Source organism: Balaenoptera acutorostrata, chromosome 2 (genome assembly GCF_949987535.1).
Source record: "Balaenoptera acutorostrata chromosome 2, mBalAcu1.1, whole genome shotgun sequence".
NCBI lineage: Eukaryota > Metazoa > Chordata > Mammalia > Artiodactyla > Balaenopteridae > Balaenoptera > Balaenoptera acutorostrata.
The window spans coordinates 46,631,796-46,650,346 of NC_080065.1; the positions used below are offsets into that span (position 1 = coordinate 46,631,796).

Here is an 18,551-nt window from a genome sequence, read left to right on the forward strand (position 1 = left end):
TAGTGTTTGGTTCAGTACAATACAAATGGCAGAGCAGGGCTTAGCAATGAAGTCTCTCTAGTCCCATGGTCCACATACATAATTCCCCAACAACTGTATTCCTGTTCCAGAAATTTCATAGGTGTTGTATACCTTTGGAATAGCCTCCTTTCTGGATTTATTTATTCAGACTATCTGCCATCCAGGCGAAGTGGAGCTACAGTTAATATTTGTAGGAAGAGCCCACCAACCCAGTAATTTGTGCTAAACCAGAGTTTTTGAAAGGTACAGTTTTTTCCCCTCATTTTCCTTAGTTCCCTTCAGCAATTTCTTCCGGTAAACACTTAACTCCAAGGCTCTCATCTTGCTAGAATTAAGCCGATATAAATAGACTCTAGTGACTCCAGCTTATTATCCCTTCCAACTCTATTAGGTCACAGCTTGACACACAATATGATTTTAGAAACCCACGCCATGTGACTGATTAGAAATATAGTGCCTCCCAGAAAGACAAATATAACCATTGATTTTGATTTTGCCCCTACTTTTTGAGTGTACTGATGCATGTCTCTAAGCAAGTGTATCCCAGCATTTTAAAAGTGGTCTTTTGAAAATAACCCTTTGGAATCCACCATGGGCTTAAATGGGGTAATTAAGAAGGAACATATTTAACCTTAGCATGAAATACAACACTCAAGTCAAAAACTAAATTAAAGGAACATGATAGCAGCTCTCACATGCAGTAGCTAGACATTCTTATTGCTTTCAGGGGAAAATGATATTTTAAAATCGGGAAATTCTATCAGAACCACATATTTCCTAGACATTGAGATAGAAATATTAATACTGGTAGATGAAGACTGTCAACAAACTGTAGGTCGCTATCAAAACTACTGTTCTTCAAAGTGAATACCTTCCCATTCTGACCTCCGTTTTAGTCCAACCTTGGTCTTTCGGGCAGCTGAATGAGTTCCAGGACATCTCCAGAGGCCAGATCTGGGAAGTCAATGAATAAATTGTATCAAAAGATGAAGAGTTTCCAGTCAGCGTGTTCTTCTGGCATAGCTGTCACCAGAAGGACAAAGGTAGCTATCACATTAATATGTAAAAAACAGGAAATATCTTGTTAATAAATCCCTAGCATAAATTTTATTAACGGTGAATGGTAAATCACCTTGCAATTGCTAGTGGTCCATAGACTAGGAAAAATGAGAGCAATATCCACTTTATTGTGGTGGTCTAGAGCTGGATCTGCAATATCACCGAGGTATGCCTGTATTAGCCGTGTTGCATTGGGCAAATTACTTATCACTCTCTGCGTTGGTTCCTTGTCTGTACTTGGGGGATACAGGTTGATGTAAAGATCCAAATGAAATAATGTATGCAAAGTTATGATCCTTAGCAATGAAGGGAAATATAAGTGGTAAAAGAACAACAAAAAAAATCATTTTAGAAGAAAAAGTTGCTTGAAAATTTTTTAAAGTTGGGCACAACTTGGTGAATACCTCTGATTTGGTCAGTAAAATATTGGCCGAGGAAGACTCTACCCCAAACAAGCAACTTTACCTAGAGACAAAAGGATAGCTGCTCTATTTAAAGAGGTGGTAGTGGGTAGTACATTAAATTTTCGTAGCTAAGCAAAGATTGTTAAATCAACTTGGATGGAAAGGCCCAACATTAGAAGATTCTGTGTGCGTACATATAACTGCAAGTGTTGGGGGAATAGTGGGTTTTATACAGGGGTGTTTTGTTTTGTTTTGATTTATTGCTTTGACCTCTTAGCTATCCATTTGGTGATCTCTTAGGGCCTGAGCTTTTGTTAGTGTGGTAATCTTTTGAATAATTCATAAATATTCTAATTCTCCCCTTTCCTGACACAAACGGAAGGACTGCATTTCTCTATCCCCTTTGAAGTTAGGCATGTCCATATGACTTAATTTGGCAAATAAAATGTGAGAGGAAGTAATGAGACTCACCTCTGATTTTCTCTATTTTGGTGACCAAGGAAGTACAAGTTGAAATGGAATCTACATCAGCCAACTCTGCCAGTTGGAAATGGGACATGCATCGTGAATGAGAAAAGAAATTGTGTTAGCCAATGAGATTTTGGGGTTTGTTACTGAAGCAGATGCTAAGCTATCCCAGCTAGTCTAGGCAGTGTAGGGCCAGGTATCTACTTGTGGATGGACATGGATTCAGAAGTAGCTAGGTGACACAACTGAACAGCCTAACTGATACTTACAAAGAATGATTCTTCAAAGATAAAAATAGCCCACAAAAAAAAAAAAAAAGGAAGAAAGAAAGAAAGAAAAAAGAAATGAAACCCTTCAGAATCTATGTCCTGAGAGCTCTTCCATTTGCACCAGGATTTGCTCTGCCTCTAGCTACTGTCTAGCTTGGGAGGTTGATCCATAGGCTTTCCCTTTTATAATCCCCGATTCAGATAACTATCATTAGCAAAATGAGACTGTGGACTAGTAACTTCTTCCATTATCACTTCTTACATCTCTCTACCTTGCCAACTCCCTATCTCCCTACTTCCATCCCTTCCTTCTTTCCTAAAAAAAAAATTAGCTGAATGAGTGGCTAAGTATGTTCTAGGTATTGTACACATTTCTAGAAGTGCAAAGCCAAAAAACTGTGATTTGGCCTCAGAGGAGCTTCTATTTAGTTAATGGCACAGTCTGACCTCCCTAAATAAATAATACTAACATAAAATGGTAATGTTATACTTGAGATATTTGCTGAATAACATGCAGGCTTGGAAATAACATGGAGTGACTATGATCTTATATGGCTAAACCTTGAACTTTCAATCAATCCAAACAATACACAAACATCTTAGTAAGGAGATCTGCAGTTAGTAGTAGTCTTTCAAAGTTTGCTATGTCATAAGTATGGGAATGTCTTGAGTAGGCAGAGACCTTTATTTTGAAACAGAAAAAAGAATGATTAAATACGTAGAGTATTTGAGGAATGTATGAGGAATGTCTATTTCATTCTGTTAGGGCAGGATGTAGACCTTTCCAACTCACATGATCTTCTCAGTATCAGAGCAATCAATCATATCTGAAAGTGACAATAGGTGGAAATAATCAAATAACAAAGAAGATACATAAACACTGTTAAGTGATTTGGGCTCTAGCCAGGAGTTAACAATGTTAGAAAATACTTTGCAGATGATTGTACACTTAAAAGCCATAAACACTGACTGATTAAAGAAATTTACTATCTTAATTTTAATTAAGTTTTCTTAGTCCAAAGTAGAATTGCAATGAATGTAAAAAACATGTATGGAATGTGCTTTCTTTTTTATTCAGCAAAGCATACATTTTTTAAAAACATAAAATCATTCAAAAAGACCAGCAAACATGCCACAAAGCAAACCAAACACAGCTAAGTTTTCCTGATGATAACATGTTGTGACTTTTTATTTTGGCATGTAGAGGTCATGGAAACTCACAGACTTACAATATATGCACAAAGATTCTAAGTGCTTATTTGGAACAAAGAATTTTGAGTTGTAAAACCGTGAATGGCTTATAGAATGCAATTTACTAAATTAGTCTTTGTTCTTACAAAGTAATCTTATCCTTTGACAGTTGAAAATATATATAATCTATATTTTTACAATCAGTGACCCACAGTCACTGATTAATTTTCATCATTGGTGGAACTGGCAGAGTTTTCACTCTCTTCAGCTGGTGGGCTGTATCTCCGCTGGCTTGGGATAGCAGGAAGCACTCGGTTTGTCCGTAGAGGTTCTCCAGATAGAACTGGGAGGAAAGAATAGAATGAAAAACTTTCAAGGTTTGCATCTCTCAGAGTCTCACAAGGAATGATGGCAGGAGAACTGTGTTATTTCTGAAGGAATGGAGGCCCTTCTAAGAAGCTTTTCTTGGGGAGACCTAAACTGCAGGAGAAAGCCATGTATATCTATCTATCTATTCAGGCTTACCACGTGTAGTCAGGGATGCCAAATATGCACAAATACAAGGCGGGGCCAAGTGTGATCAAAACATGATCAGGCTATTGGTGCCTAGCAGAGCCTTCTTTTCCTTGGGTGGCGTAGCCCTTGATGGTCAGGTCAGCACAAGGCTCTAAATAAGCCCCAAGACGTTTGTACTGTGCTTTTATGCAAAAGTCAAAAGGTTCTCAGGTTTCTTTTAGGAAAAGCACTGTACCTTTCCACTTCTTTTTCATAGAGCTACAGTTGATCAAAGATCTTTATCTTCCCATCTCCTTAAATTTAATTGTGAAAAGCAAAGCCCCTGGGTTCTGCCAAAGAAAATCCGTTACTTTGGCTTCCCCAAGCCACACCAGGATTCAAGGCTGAGTGATTCTTCCCTTAATGAGATGTCTTTGTGACTACATTTCTGCTTAAAGACAAGGTCAGACTTGAATTTCATTCAATGATTGAATTCACACCATCCAAAACTCTCCCTTTAGACAAATTAGTAAGGGCAAAGGAGATAATCTGTCAAGGCAGAGATCTTAGTTTGTGCTACTAACTGTGTGTGACTTTGGACAAATCTCTCCCTCTCCCTTTCCTTATCTGAAAGAAAACAGAGTTGTACTAAGACTGCAGGGTTCTTTGTTTTTACCTAAAGGGTTCTAGAACTCTTGCTTCATCCCATTTGAACTGTAGCCTGGGGCAGAAAACATATATTGGATATTTACTCTGTGCAAACAGCTGCAAAGGGTTTTATGTACATTATCTCATTTAATCCTCTCAACAGTCTTATCAGGTTGCACTACTCTTATAAGCTAAGTGAAGAAACTGAAGTACAGAAAGGTTAAGGAACTTGTCTTAAATAGGGCAGCTTCTAAATCACCTAACCTCTGCAATTAAGAAGATGTGGAGAGAGAGAGAGTGTGTGTGTGTGTGTGTGGATATGTGTGTGTGTGTGTGTGTGTGTGTGTGTGGATGTGCACACAAGTGCTTGAGTACATGTTATAAAGGAGTGGGTTGGGATAGGAAGAACAGGAAGGAAGGAAATTAAAATCAATGAGTAGGGGCTTCCCGGGTGGTGCAGTGGTTGAGAGTCCGCCTGCCAATGCAGGGGACACAGGTTCAAGCCCTGGTCCGGGAGGATCCCACATGTCGTGGAGCAACTGGGCCCGTGCACCACAGATGCTGAGCCTGCATTCTGGAGCCCGTGAGCCACAACTACTGAGCTTGCGTGCCACAACTACTGAAGCCTGTGTGCCTGGAGCCTGTGTTCCGCAACAAGAGAAGCCACCGCAATGAGAAGCCTGTGCACCGCAATGAAGAGTAGCCCCTGCTTGTCGAAACTAGAGAAAGCCCACGCGCAGCAATGAAGACCCAACGCAGCCAAAAAAAAAAAAAAAAATCCAATAGGTATTACCTGTTTCATGTGACAGCTGACTCAGTATCCTGTAATTTTGCTTCTGGCTCTGCTACTTACTACCTAAATAATGGGCAAGTTATATGACCTCTCTGAACTCAAGTTTTCTCATCTCTACTGCCTCAGAGTACAGATATAAGGATTTACAAACTCAGAATTTCTAGGCGTGGGGCTCAGGAATCCCCTTTATAACAAGCACCCCAGATAATACTTAGGCACAGGCAAACTTGATCACTTGGTGAATAGAATGTATTAACAGTTTATACTGTCAGAAGTTTTGTATAAAATAACGCTAAAAGTAAAACTGATGAACAGCATCTACTTGATTATTCCTTTCTGCTTAGGAATGCATAGCCTGTGAGTGCAGAGGTAAGACACATTTCTATCTGTCCAACATAGTAAGGAAAACAATGTCAGGAAGCCAGTCTTAAGAGAAGAATTTTTAAAGCATTAAAGACATTAAATAGTACATAGCAAAATAAACTTCTGTTATTGTTTTTATAGTCCAAACACAAAAATTCCCCCAGGGAGGGAGTATTTTTTTAAACAAGCATTACCATGTTGGATGAAGCTTTAAAGACTGTCTCTATTTTATTTTCCTGTAATTTACAGGGTTTGGCCCTGATGTTCTCTTGAAAAAAATGAAAGTAAACCAAAATAACATTTAGCCCTGTCTAGACGTGTTAACAGTGTTAACCTTTGCAAAGGAAGCTGAGGAAGAGTCAAAATACTTACATTTTTGGTCTGGTAGGGGTGCCAGGTTGTTCCGGGTGAAAGGAAGATCCCAGATTTTAGGTCTGTTTGGGGAGAGATGCTGAAAATTTTGTCCTGGGGACAAACAGTTTGCATCAATCATATGAGACTCAACCAAGTGCAAATTATAAAATCCAATGGATAAAAGAATCATAAAAGTTGTTATAGATCATGAAATTTATGATGTTAACAACAATAACAAAAAAATACTAATAGCTATACCATATTCAGTTTCTATCACATGCCAGTCACCGTTTAAATGAAAGGAAAAGGTATCAGAAATCATTTCTTGAGTAAACTATTTAAATTTTATAAACAAGCACAGTTGGCCATGTACTCTACAAAACTTGAAAGTTTGAAAAACAACATAGGGTATTAGTGTATCACATACTGGTCAATCTGGGTTGAATGAGTGGGTGATGAGTAGGATATATTCTTCTAGAGCTGTGTTTCTTAGTCCTGGCTGCACAGAGAAATTATCTGAGGAGTTAAAAAAAGATGCTACTCTGGCTAAACACCACAGCAAATAAATGAGTATCTCTGGGGCTGGGATAGGATGCCAGATTTTTGTCAGCTCCCAGGTGATTCTGATGTGAATCCAGGATTGAGACTCACTGATCAAGAAGATGGGAGCTGAGTGAAAGCACGTGGGAGATCTGGATGATCTAATTTAGATGACCAGTAGAGTTATGCTGGAGCTATGCATAACGGCTCTTAAATTTTCAGGAATTTTGTGAGCTGGTTGACATCATACTCGGTGGCTTGACATCAGCCATGGTGGGAGTATTTACATCAGGGAAATCAGCAAGTACTGATTTTTCTCTGAAGAGCCACCTATTAAACATTTATTAGCACGTGACTGATTACAAGAGATGGATGTTCCAAATACCTGAAAATAGAAGGGACTACACAAAAGTTAAGTCCATTTAACAAGTTGACCAAATGGTATAATAAATAGGAGTTTGGGCTCTGGGGTCAGACAGGATTAGGCTTAATTCCCAACTTGGGCAAGTGATGTTCTGTCTTTAAATCTCAATTTCCTCATGTAAAATGCAGAAAATAATTTTATCTGTCTTTTTCAGTTGTCATAAAGATTAGGAGAACAAAGGTAAAGCATTTAGCTTATAGAGTAAACAATAAACATTAGCAATTATTACAGTGTTATTCTGTGGCATGTTTAACATGATCTCCTGGACAGTGGGGCATGTATTCATTTGATCTTTTGTTTAGTAGTCTAGTAGGAACCAGAATCACTACAGCAACACTCATAGGGTTTAAGTCTTCCGTTTGGGTAAAGCAGTCCTTAGAATAGGGGAAAAAAAGCATTAGCCATGATTCACCTCCCACCTGCTTCAATGAGTTCAGTGGTAGATTTGTAGGTGCAGTCATCTGAGCAGTGTCATTTGATGTCATTTGATGAATATTAAGCAAAATTTCTAGTCTCCTTGGTGGACATTTTGCCATTATATTTTTATTCCTTTGAACTTTGAAGGTTAAATAACCTCACAAGCCATTATTTAAAGAGAAGACATTCCTAAGTAGAATTACAATAAAACCCATATCAGCTCATACCTGATTATTCATGCATGAACACTTGAGCAGAAATTTGCAAAACCAAAAATGAGATAATGATAATTATGGATAATGCATATTGAGTACTTACTATTGTCAAGGACTGGACTAACTGCTGTAGGCATAATCTCATTTAATCCTAACAATCACCTTCCCTTGTGAGATAGGTACTATTATCATCCCCATTTTACAAATGAGGACACTGTGGCTTGGAGAAGTTCTAAATTGTCTGCAAGATCACATGATGGGAAGTGTCACCCAGGCTCTGGACCTAAAATCCACACTATCCTGTCTCCTTAGGGGCCAAAGCAATATTGATAGGATGAGAGAAGTGGCAGAGAAGGACTTCAGCAGTGATTTGGGAGGAGGTGGGAGGAGAGTTAAACTTTCTTCCACACTGGCATTTTGCTCATTTTTGAAGGACAAGGCAGAATGTGCATAGTCCAAAGTTCTCTTATCTGTGCTGTAGGCACCTTCAGGGAGTGTCCAGCCTGTGGGGACAGGGTTGAGGACCACTGTCTTAGAATAAAAAGGCAGGAAACGTTTTCATCGTTAAATGAGGAAACAGAAGTGAATGAAGATTAATAATAATTCAGCACTCATCTATTGCAAAATCACTGTATTCCAGAGCCTAGAGTACAAACAGAAGGCAAGGTGCTCAGGAGGGGCTGATGGGAAGAGAGACAGGTAAAGTTGTACTTTTGAAGGCCATGAGTAGTGCTGTGAGGGTATCAAACAAGAAAGAAGGGTCCAGAGAGGTCAATGTGTCTTGCATCCCATAGACCTCGCTTGAACATCTGCTCTGCTACTTCCTAGCTAGCTCTGTGACCTTAGGCCGGTGGGCTAACCACTCTACTCCTCAATTTCTTCATCTCTAAAATGGGGATAAAAATTCCTCTCCTGCAGTGCTGTTGAAGGGGAAGTATGTGGTTCACTGCCCCAGAGGAGGCTTAACAAGGCAGAGATATTCTTTTATGATGGATAGTAAAAATGGGTCACACCTCCTACAGCAGTCAGGGTAACTTCTACATAGGAGGCAAGTTTTGGGCTGGTTCTTAAAAGATTGTAGGAATCTGTCAAGCACACAGTGGATGGAAAGTAAAAATAACATGGGCAAAGACGTCATAGAGTAAAAAGGTATGTAGTTGTCTAGGAACTGAGAGTTATTCAAGGAACTGTTCAAGGGGATGGGGGGTGGGAGGAAAGGATTTGAGACGGGAGGTGCAGAAGTTGAGAATGGGAAGTGAGGCCAGGCCATGTTGGGAGGACTTTGTTTGCCAGCTAAAGAATCCGGCCTTCGTCCTGTTAAGATGCAAAGCTTCTGATGGGTTTAAACAGAGGTGATCACAGCATCAGACCTACCTACTATCAGACCTGAGGAGGAGAGTGCATTGTTGCTGGGATACTCTAGAAAATTCTGGAGAAGAAAGTTCTCTCTTGAGGGAGAAAGGAAGCAAACACTTTCTTAGCTTCCTTGTGATAGCCTGCAAATAACCAGGCTGGTAGCAAACACCACAGAGCTTTCTGTTCAATTTTCTCTGAAAGCTGCTCTCAATGAATTAAGCTGATGTGCTCCAAATTCCCTCATTAAGTTAAGTGCCTCATCCTGCATGTCTCTCCATCTAGCCCACTGACAGGTCTCAATAAATGTTAAGCAATAATCATTACAGCTAAATGTTCAGGGCTGCTGATGTAAGCACAGGACATTAGCTGCCAGGAATTCAAACGGTAGCAATCACTGCTAGCCTGTATTATTTCTACTAAACCCAGGGTGGGAAAAGAGAAAATCCAAAGTAAAGGGACCACCCAAGTGCAAGCCAGTGGTGCTGTGGTATGATTTATAGTATCCAATTGCTTTACTACTTTAGGTTTCAAATCAAGTATGGGAGCTCAATGTAGAAATCTACTGAGTTTCAACCTGCCTAGACTAACAACTTAAACCCCTTAAGTGAACCCTCCCAACTGTACTCTGGAAGCTTCAGTAGTTCTAAAAACAACACCTCAAATTGGGTTAAAAATATTCACAAAAATAAAATCTATAAGGCAGAGAGAAATCTTTTTATTTTGGGGAGTACAGTGTAATTTTTAAGAAAATCACGTTGTAGGTAATTTGGTAAGCATACTAACAAACTGGACTTTGAGACTTAAAGAGAGAAATACATACATTGCCATGGGATAACTTCCTATTTAGGAGGTCTGGGTTCAAGTTCTGAATATGTCCTTAGTGACATATTCAGAACAATTAGCTGTAAGACTGAGCAGATTCTAGGCCATGTAAATTATAACTGGCAAGGGCCTCATGAAACAAAATGATCCCAGACTCTGTATCCAGAGGGTAGGAAAACTTTAGCCGAGAGAGATGACATGTCTTGCCTTATCAATCAGGGCTCATTTAGGAAAATAGAGACTTCTTTAGGCCTTTGAAACAGAGGGAATTTCATACAGAAAGGTGGTTATACTGGTTGGTGGAAAAGGTGAGAAGCCAGAGGACAGGGTAGAAGGACAATCCAGAGATTAACCACAGCAGGAAGATGCAACCACTTCTAGGCTGGAGTGATAAGGGGAAGAGTTGGTATTACCAAGGCTCAGAAGCTAGTGGGAGCCAGAACCACAGAGTGAGGGGCTTTGTGGAGGAAGTGGGAGGAATTGGAACCCCTGTTGGAGAATCCATAGGAAGCAGAGGGACACTGTGTAGAACTACACTTGTTTTCCTCTTTCTCCTGCTCTTACTCTTTTGCCAGTGCCTCTTGGTATTTGGCCAAAAGTACCTGGAAGCAGCTGCAAGGGAGCCTGGGAAGTGTAGTTTCCTGAGATACAAAGTAGAGCTGGAGGGAAGAGACTAGATCTGAGAGCAAAAAGGCAGCTGACTAGCACATTTACTTAAATGTCATCGTCTTTTTTTTTTTTTTTTAAACTAATTAATTATTTATTTTTGGCTGTGTTGGGTCTTCGTTTCTGTGCAAGGGCTTTCTCTAGTTGCGGCAAGCGGGGTCCACTCTTCATCACGGTGTGCGGGCCTCTCACTGTCGCAGCCTCTCCCGTTGCGGAGCACAGGCTCCAGACGCGCAGGCTCAGTAGTTGTGGCTCACGGGCCCAGTTGCTCTGCGGCATGTGGGATCTTCCCAAATCAGGGCTCAAACCCGTGTCCCCTGCATTGGCAGGCAGATTCTCAACCACTGCGCCACCAGGGAAGCCCATGTCATCGTCTTTTAAACAAAGGTCATCTGTAGCTTGTCTCTAAGGCATAGTGCTTAGCATAGGGCCTGGCACATAGTTAAAAAAAAAAACCCACAAATGTGTATGTGTGTATAGTACTATGCGCAATCACTGTTCTAAGTATTTTATATGTATCAATTTGTTTAATCTTAACAGCAACTCACAGCCCTACATGTTAGGTATTTCCTCCCATTTTTGACATGAAGGAACAACGGCTCAGAGAGATTCAGTAACAGCAAGTAAATGAGAGAGTCAGAATTTGAACCCAGATAGAGTGACTTTAGAATCCCTCTCTTGGGGCAATTCCCTGGCAGTCCAGGGGTTAGGAGCTGGCTCTTTCACTGCCGTGGTCCCAGGTTTGATTCCTGGTCAGGGAACTAAATCACATAAGCCGTGTGGTGCAGCCAAAAAAAAAAAAAAAAAGAATCCCTTTCTTAACCACTGGATGTGCTGCCTCTTCATAAATCAGGATAATAGACATTATCCTTTAAAGACATTACCCATTAAAGAATGAGTGAAAGAACTAAGGTCCTTTCCGTTTAAAACTCTTATGATTTTGTATCTAAACATGAGAAGAAAATCAATTTAAAGTGAGTTGTATAATCAGTTTAGCAAATCCATGTACCTTAAAGTTCATTTATAGGCTGAAGATTCTTGGGAGTTTATCTTGTCATGACTCAGTTACCTAGAAAGGCTCCTAGTTATTATCAGCATTCAAAAACATTGGTTGAAAAAAATAAATGCTTTGGTACAGGCATGGCTAATTATTTGACATTCCCTTGGAGAATTCTGCTTCTCCTTTTCTGCTTTTCTGCCCCATAGGACTTTTCAAGTTACTTCATTGGAAAAGTGAAACAAATCCTCAAACCAATTTATTGAATTTCCTTTTATTTTAAATAATGTAAAAGGTTTTAGATGGCACATGTGACAGAATCTACTAGTTCTCTATCCAATATCTATTCTCTTTTTCCTCCTAGAAACAAAAATCCAATTTTGGAGGGACGGTCATGTACCCAGTTAAAAGGATCCAATTCCCAGTCTCCCGTGCAGATAGGCATGATCATGTGACTAAAGTTCTGGCCAACGAAATGGAAGCAGACTGTGGAATTTATGGGAGGTAACTTATTAATGGGAGCTAATTCAGCTGGCGGACATCCATTTCCACACCCCCCTTCCTTCCTCCTGCTCTGTCAGATATTATGAAATGTGAAATGATCCAAAGGATGGAAGGCATAGGTTAAGTTGTAGAGCATACAGATGGAAGGAGCCTGGGTCTCTGGTGATCATGGATTCACCAAGCACCTGGGAACCATCACCTTCGACTACTTTCATATGAGAGCAATAAACTATGCTGTTTAAGCCACTGTTACTTTGCATTTCTGTTACAGGCAGATGAATCCAATCCTAACTGATATAGAAAAGACAGCCCAAGGCTGTCCGGGGAACAGAACAAGAACAAGACTTTCACAAATTTCAAAAAATTTTCAAAAAAGAAGATATTAGTTAAGACAGGACTAACTCCAGAAAGCAGGCTGAGTCAAGGCCCTGTAGGCCACCAAAGTGTCAAAGACAGCAGATCAATATCTTTTCTTCCTCACCTTTCTGCAGAACACAAGGAAAAACCACCCACGCTTCAGTGCTTTGTGGAGGAAGTAAAATCTTGAGGGAAGTTTTTCTCAGGAAATAGCCTTCATGTGTTTATTCCTATCTATCCTGTGCTTAAAAACATAAATATGTATGAGGGAAGCCATACTCTATGTCACAGGTTTCAGACATCAGGCACATGAAGATGAGTGAGGAGAGCCAGACTCATGCTGCATATTAAATGGGAAGGAATATTCCTTATTTCCAAAGATATACTGTGCTCCTCTACTTCTTAAAATATACATAGCCATCTTGGGCTTTCATTTTTCTACTTCTGAAAGAAATATGGGCTCAAGCAATATATCATTTTTCCTCTTAACCCTACTATAAGAAAAACAACAACAGAAACTTGTTGGTAAGAACAACTGACACTCCACGGAGAGATACTGGAGAGTGGTGCAGACTGGGTTGAACTGGGGACAGTGATGTCCAAGTGATGTCTATGGGGATAGTGGTTACTCAGATCCAGGCAATTATTGCCAAGTGAAATTTGGGTTCAGTGTTGCCAGACTTTTCGATTTCTCAAGAGAAGCTAGAGTTTTAAATTTTTATGTAAAACTTCATGATTTTTAAATATTAGTAATTAATTCACTTGATTACTGAATTAGTAATGAACTGATTTTGGAAGCTGTTTTGCAGCCTCTGCTTTAGAACGATAGTTCTTAGTCTCTGGTATACATCAGAATCACCTGGGGGCCATTAAAAAAATAAATAAAAATTTTAGTGTGATACATTTGTTTAACACAAATGTTAAATGGGAAAATAGATACGTATATATTGCTTGCATGTGTATAAAAATATAGATTCTTTAGTGTGATACACTTATTTAAAATGTATATATACATATATATTTAAATATGTATAAAATATCTCTGGAAGGTAAACACAAAATTAATAACATAGCTTTGGATGAGGGGCACTCGGTAGCTGGGGCAAGAGGCAGGAGGGAGAATTGCCATGTAACCCTTTGGTGTGTATGGAGACCTGAGCCACACATGTGCAAATGTGTTCTCTTTCTACACGTATACATAGAGGGCATCGCCATTTTCCCTTTTGCCTCACCAAGATCTTGGTTCAGTAGTCCTGGAGTGGTCATTGAACACATGATTTAAAAACAAACAATCACACAAACAAATCAACCCCTCATAGGTGATATTGCCAAGTATCCCTGCTTAAGAATACTTGCTAGTGGAAATAGTAATATTCCTGCTCTAATCTGCCAGTCACCACACATACCTGCTGCGATGAGAGAAGATGAGAAGGCACATACTTTTACTTGATGATTGCTCTCAAGGTGGAAAAGCAGACTGTTTCCATAGCCTGGAAATCCTGAATCCAGTAGACTCAAGGGAAAAAGGTAGCCTAATCACTCATTTCCATTCTGACCCTGTCCTCTAGGCTACCTACTGTCACTCCAGTTCCTAACCCAGGACTGCATGACACATTTCTTGTATAGAATCTGTCAGAAATGAGAAAGAAGGAAGCAGGGACATTACCTGATGAAGGATTATGTAGATGAGGAAGATGTGGTGGCCATGACACCTCCTGGTGACTGGATCTGCTGGTAAGCAACCTGTCTAGCAGCTTATCAGAAGAAGACACAGTCCAAGCTTTATAGAACACCTGGTTATCGAGCAATACCTGGCAGCCAGTTCTGTTATTCAATAAATCCTGCTCACTTAGGCTTTTCTGAGATTGCTGGGCAGCATGATGAGTACCAGAGCTCAGGCCAGCATGGGAAGTGGCCCCCTGGGAGGCTGTCAGGAAGTTATGGCCTAGGGTGATGGGTGGGAGACTCTGCGTTCTGATTGGTGGAAGCCCTTTATGGGCCAGGGGCTTCTTTTCTGGCAAGTGGTATTTTGAATTCTCTGAGGTCCTCTTCTTAAATTCAACCATAGCCACCCGACCACCAGGCTGTTCTTGGCAGTTGGTATCCACGTTGCTGTCAAAGGTGGTGATGATGTCATCAACTTCCGAGGTGGGCTCTCCCCTGTGCCAGTCCCTGCTGTGATCTTTCTGATAGGCCCTCTGCTCTTCTTTTTTGTTCCTGCAGAAGATTTGATTGAGCATGCTGAATCGTCCCTCCTTCTTCTGGGGTCTACTCTTCTGGGAAGGAAGGGGTCGAGTAGGCTCTGTTCTATGGGAATATAAAATAACAAGGATGCTACGTGAGGGCAGGAAGTGGAGACACCAGCAGTAACCACACAATAGACCTCCCTCTATTCCATCCACCTGAGCAGGTTGTCGGAGATCATCCAAAGACACTCGAAGCCCTCTCAAGTCAAAGGTGACGTGCAAGAGCTACTCACAACCTCCTTGGCCAGCCCCTTCCTTGCCATGGTCAGTTCTCTGTCCAGTTAGAACATTTCTTAGTTAGATTTCACCTGCTCCCTCAGGAACTATCCTTTCAAATTTTGTTTTCTCCCAGGGATCAAGTAAGCTGAAAATATCTCAAAGTATTACTGTTCTCACTTCTTAAGGACAGTCGGTAGGAGTGCAAGCTTTAAGTCAAAGAGATGAAGGCCAAATGTGGAGTTCAGGCTTCAACTAGCAGCAGCAGGGTGGAGGTTGCAGATGTCGGGGGAGTGTGATTTTAGGCTTTCTCTGAAAGGGATCCCAGGAGATCTGGGCAGAGCTCTGATAGTATCCACCTTAGGAAGCCTGCCCATTTTACGCTGTTTGTGTGTTGTTTCTTGTTGAGCTTTTACTAAATTTCCTATTGAAAAAGTGTACTAAAGGAAGCCGAGGAGAGAAGCTTTTGTCTGGGCTTCAGCTGCAGAAGAGGAAGTGTGTATGCCAGAGGTTGGGCGTGGCAGCAGAAGAAAATGAGCAATGCCCAATGAGCAGGCAATTTCTAAAGGAAAAAACGGTCAGCAGCTGTCCGGCTGGCTCTTCTTGTGTGGAGAGTTTCCCTGAGGCACTATTCTGTTTTTGTTCCTTGGAAAATTCTGTGTTGTTCTCTTCTGAGGCCACAATTGATTTAATGCTTTCTGTGGTATGAGTTAATGATGAAACCTGACCGTGTTCATGCCCTAAAAGCCAGATTGCAACATTACTCTTTGGAGTGAGATATTGTAATATGTAATTTGAAAAAATCACCCCTCATTTTGACTGCATATAATGAATGGTTTTTGTTTTTGTTTTTTTCCTGCAGGTCACACAGTGTATAATTGAATCTTTATTCCTGTGATATATTTTTATCCTCCTTTCACCTTCCAATAGGCTTTTTGAAATATTAAACACAACTTCTGGACTCCTGATACTACCAGTGAGAACCCCAGGAGATCTCTAGCATTCTTTCAAGTTTCCCCGTACAGAATATGCCCCTGTGCTAACTGATGCTACTTCAGCATCTTCTACAAACAATCTCCTCCTCCTTTTAAGGTTCTGATTTTGGCCAGTGGGTCTCAAAGTATGGTCCACTGAACCTGGAGGTGAGGGCCCTGACAGTCTTCAGAAGTTTCATGAGGTTTAACCTATATTCATAATAATATCAAGATGTTGTTTTTTTCACTGGTCTGCTTTTTACACCAAGGGTGCAAGAGAGCAAGTGGGTGAAACTGTGGGCTCCTTGGCACAAATCAAGGTAGTAACAACAATAGACTTTCATTGAGAAAATTGCCATTAAACTTAATAATGTCCAGTAAATGTTATTAATTTTACTAAATATTGATCCTTGAGATACATTTTTTCGATAAAATAGGAAGTATTCATAAGCAATTCTACTATATACTGAAGTACAATGGTTGTTTTGAGGTAAAACATTTGTGCCGTTGTTTGAGTTGCTAGCTGAACTAGGCACTTTTTTCATGAAACATGATTTTTATGGCTTATAGACAAGCTGTGGTTATTTGGAGATGGGCATTTGATTTCTCAAAAATGAACAAAGTGAGCCTGTCATTTCAAGGTAAACAATTGACATTAATTGTTGCCAATGACAAAAATCTAGCTTTCAAGCAAAAATGAGAATCTTGGAAAATTTGTATGCACACTGTGAGCTTGACAGCTTCCTGATACATAGAGGCTTTTCTGATGAGATCAGTGGTGATATTAACAAATGTGATTTTTTTTCTGGTATTGTATAATGAAATGTACTATTTGGAAGATCTTCATAACTAAGTAAACCAATATTTTCCAAATGACCAATGCAAGATATTATAAAATCATGCATAGATGTAAGACACATTTAAAGTGCTAGAGAGATGACTGGATTTTAATGTAACAGAATTCAAAAACTTCACTGATATGGTGACAGAGTCCACATTGCCACTAAGCTTTAGGAAACTACTACTTGTCAAGTTTTGGTGTAGTATCAAAGGAAAAGTATCCACAGTTATCTGAAAAGGTTCCTGAAATACTCCTCCCTTTTTCACCTACATATCTATGTGAGGCCAGATTGTTTTCATACACTTCAGTCAAAACAACCATATTGCAATGGATTGAATTCAGAAGCAGATGTGGGAATGCAGCTGTATTCTATTAAGCTTCTATAAAGATATCAAAGAGACTCAAGAGCAAAGTAGAACAAAACTGCTCTTCTCATTACATTCTTTTGGTTTGTTTTGAAGACTGGGTTATTTTTTAACTAAAAATATGGTATTAATGTTAGCTTGTAAATGTAATGGGTTATTACTTTAAATTAATAACAAAATATTTTTTCAAAAGTTTCTCAGTTTTAATTTCTAATGCCATAAATATTGATAGGTGTAACTCACATAAACAAAAGCTCTTTAGGGTCCTCCATAATTTCTGAGAGTGTAAAAGGGTCCTGAGAACAAAAAGCTGGAGAAATGCTGATTTAGGCAAAAGAGCAATTAAGGGTATATGGCATACTCCAGGGCCTGCGTGCCGGAACTACTGAGCCCGCGTGCTGCAACTACTGAAGCCCACGTGCCTAGAACCCGTGCTCCGCAACAAGAGAAGCCACCGCAGTGAGAAGCCTGCGCACGGCAACGAAGAGTAGTCTCCACTCGCCGCAACTACAGAAAGCCTACGCGCAGCAACGAAGACTCAATGCAGCCAGAAATAAATAAATAAATAAATAAATAAATAAATAGTATATGGCATAAAGGGACGAGGAAAGGGAGAAAAAGGAAAGAAGAGATTAGAGTTCAGTGAATATTAGGCTGATGGGTTCAGGCTTACTGCTATCATTTTGCTCCACAGCGTCAAGGACATGTCATTACATGTTAGATAATGGCAAACATGATTATTAAGTTATTGCTGGTTTTCTGCTAGTTTTGGCAGTTTAAACAATTTCATCCAATTTTATAAATCTTTGAGAGGAAGAAAAAATGAGTGCCTCCTGGTGCGCTCACCTGCTCTCTTGGGAGAGGAGCTTGACACAGGCCGTGTGGCTGCAGTACAGGGCGTAGGCCAGGGGTGTGCTCTCACTGATGTCTCGCAGGTTGCTGTCTATGCCCAGCTCCAGCAGTGACTGCACACAGTCTGCCTTTCCTGCAGCTGCAGCCCAGTGCAGAGGTGTCCTGGGGGACCACAGGGGAACAACATAAGTGTCTGAGCACATGAATGGTACAGGTTACTTAGCTGGCAACAGCTCCTGCTTGAAGTTGGGTCGTGGCAGGAAAGACCTGTTGTTATTTACAGTGTGGAAATGGTATGCATTAAATGGGGCTTCAGGATGATGGTGTATGTGTGTAAGGGCCTCTCCTCTAATTCTGATATTCTGTGGCCTTCCACCTGCTTTAGTCTTTCTGAGAATTTCCTAGAAGAGGAAGTAGGGGGTCAAAGGGTATGAACAGTCATAAGGCTCTTTATACATAGTGCCAAACTGCCTTCCAAAAAAACTGGCTCAATCTCTCCTCCTACCAGCTGTGTCCCTACTCCTTCCCAATACTGTATTATCACCATCTTTAAAGATCTTTACCAACTCGGTAGGCAAAATGGTACTTCAGTGTTGTTTTCTTCTGCATTTCTTTAATTAATAGTGGGGAAGAACTTTTGAAATATATGTTTATTTGCCATTTGAGTTTCTTCATTGAAATGATTCTTAATGCC

The 18,551-nt window shown here is 40.2% G+C and overlaps 1 protein-coding gene across 1 annotated transcript in view; it reads right to left on the minus strand.

The window, feature by feature from the left end:
* Positions 1-3,582: 3,582 nt before the first annotated feature.
* Positions 3,583-18,551, minus strand: part of ANKRD55 (ankyrin repeat domain 55) — a 92,979-nt gene continuing 78,010 nt past the window's right edge. Inside the window, exons 8-11 of the mRNA XM_007195603.3 lie at positions 17,852-18,019; positions 14,030-14,670; positions 6,084-6,176; positions 3,583-3,755 (exon numbers count right to left, since the gene is read on the minus strand). Coding sequence (XP_007195665.2) covers positions 3,634-3,755; positions 6,084-6,176; positions 14,030-14,670; positions 17,852-18,019 — 1,024 coding nt within the window. The 3' untranslated portion in view covers positions 3,583-3,633. The remainder of the gene's footprint in view (positions 3,756-6,083; positions 6,177-14,029; positions 14,671-17,851; positions 18,020-18,551) is intronic.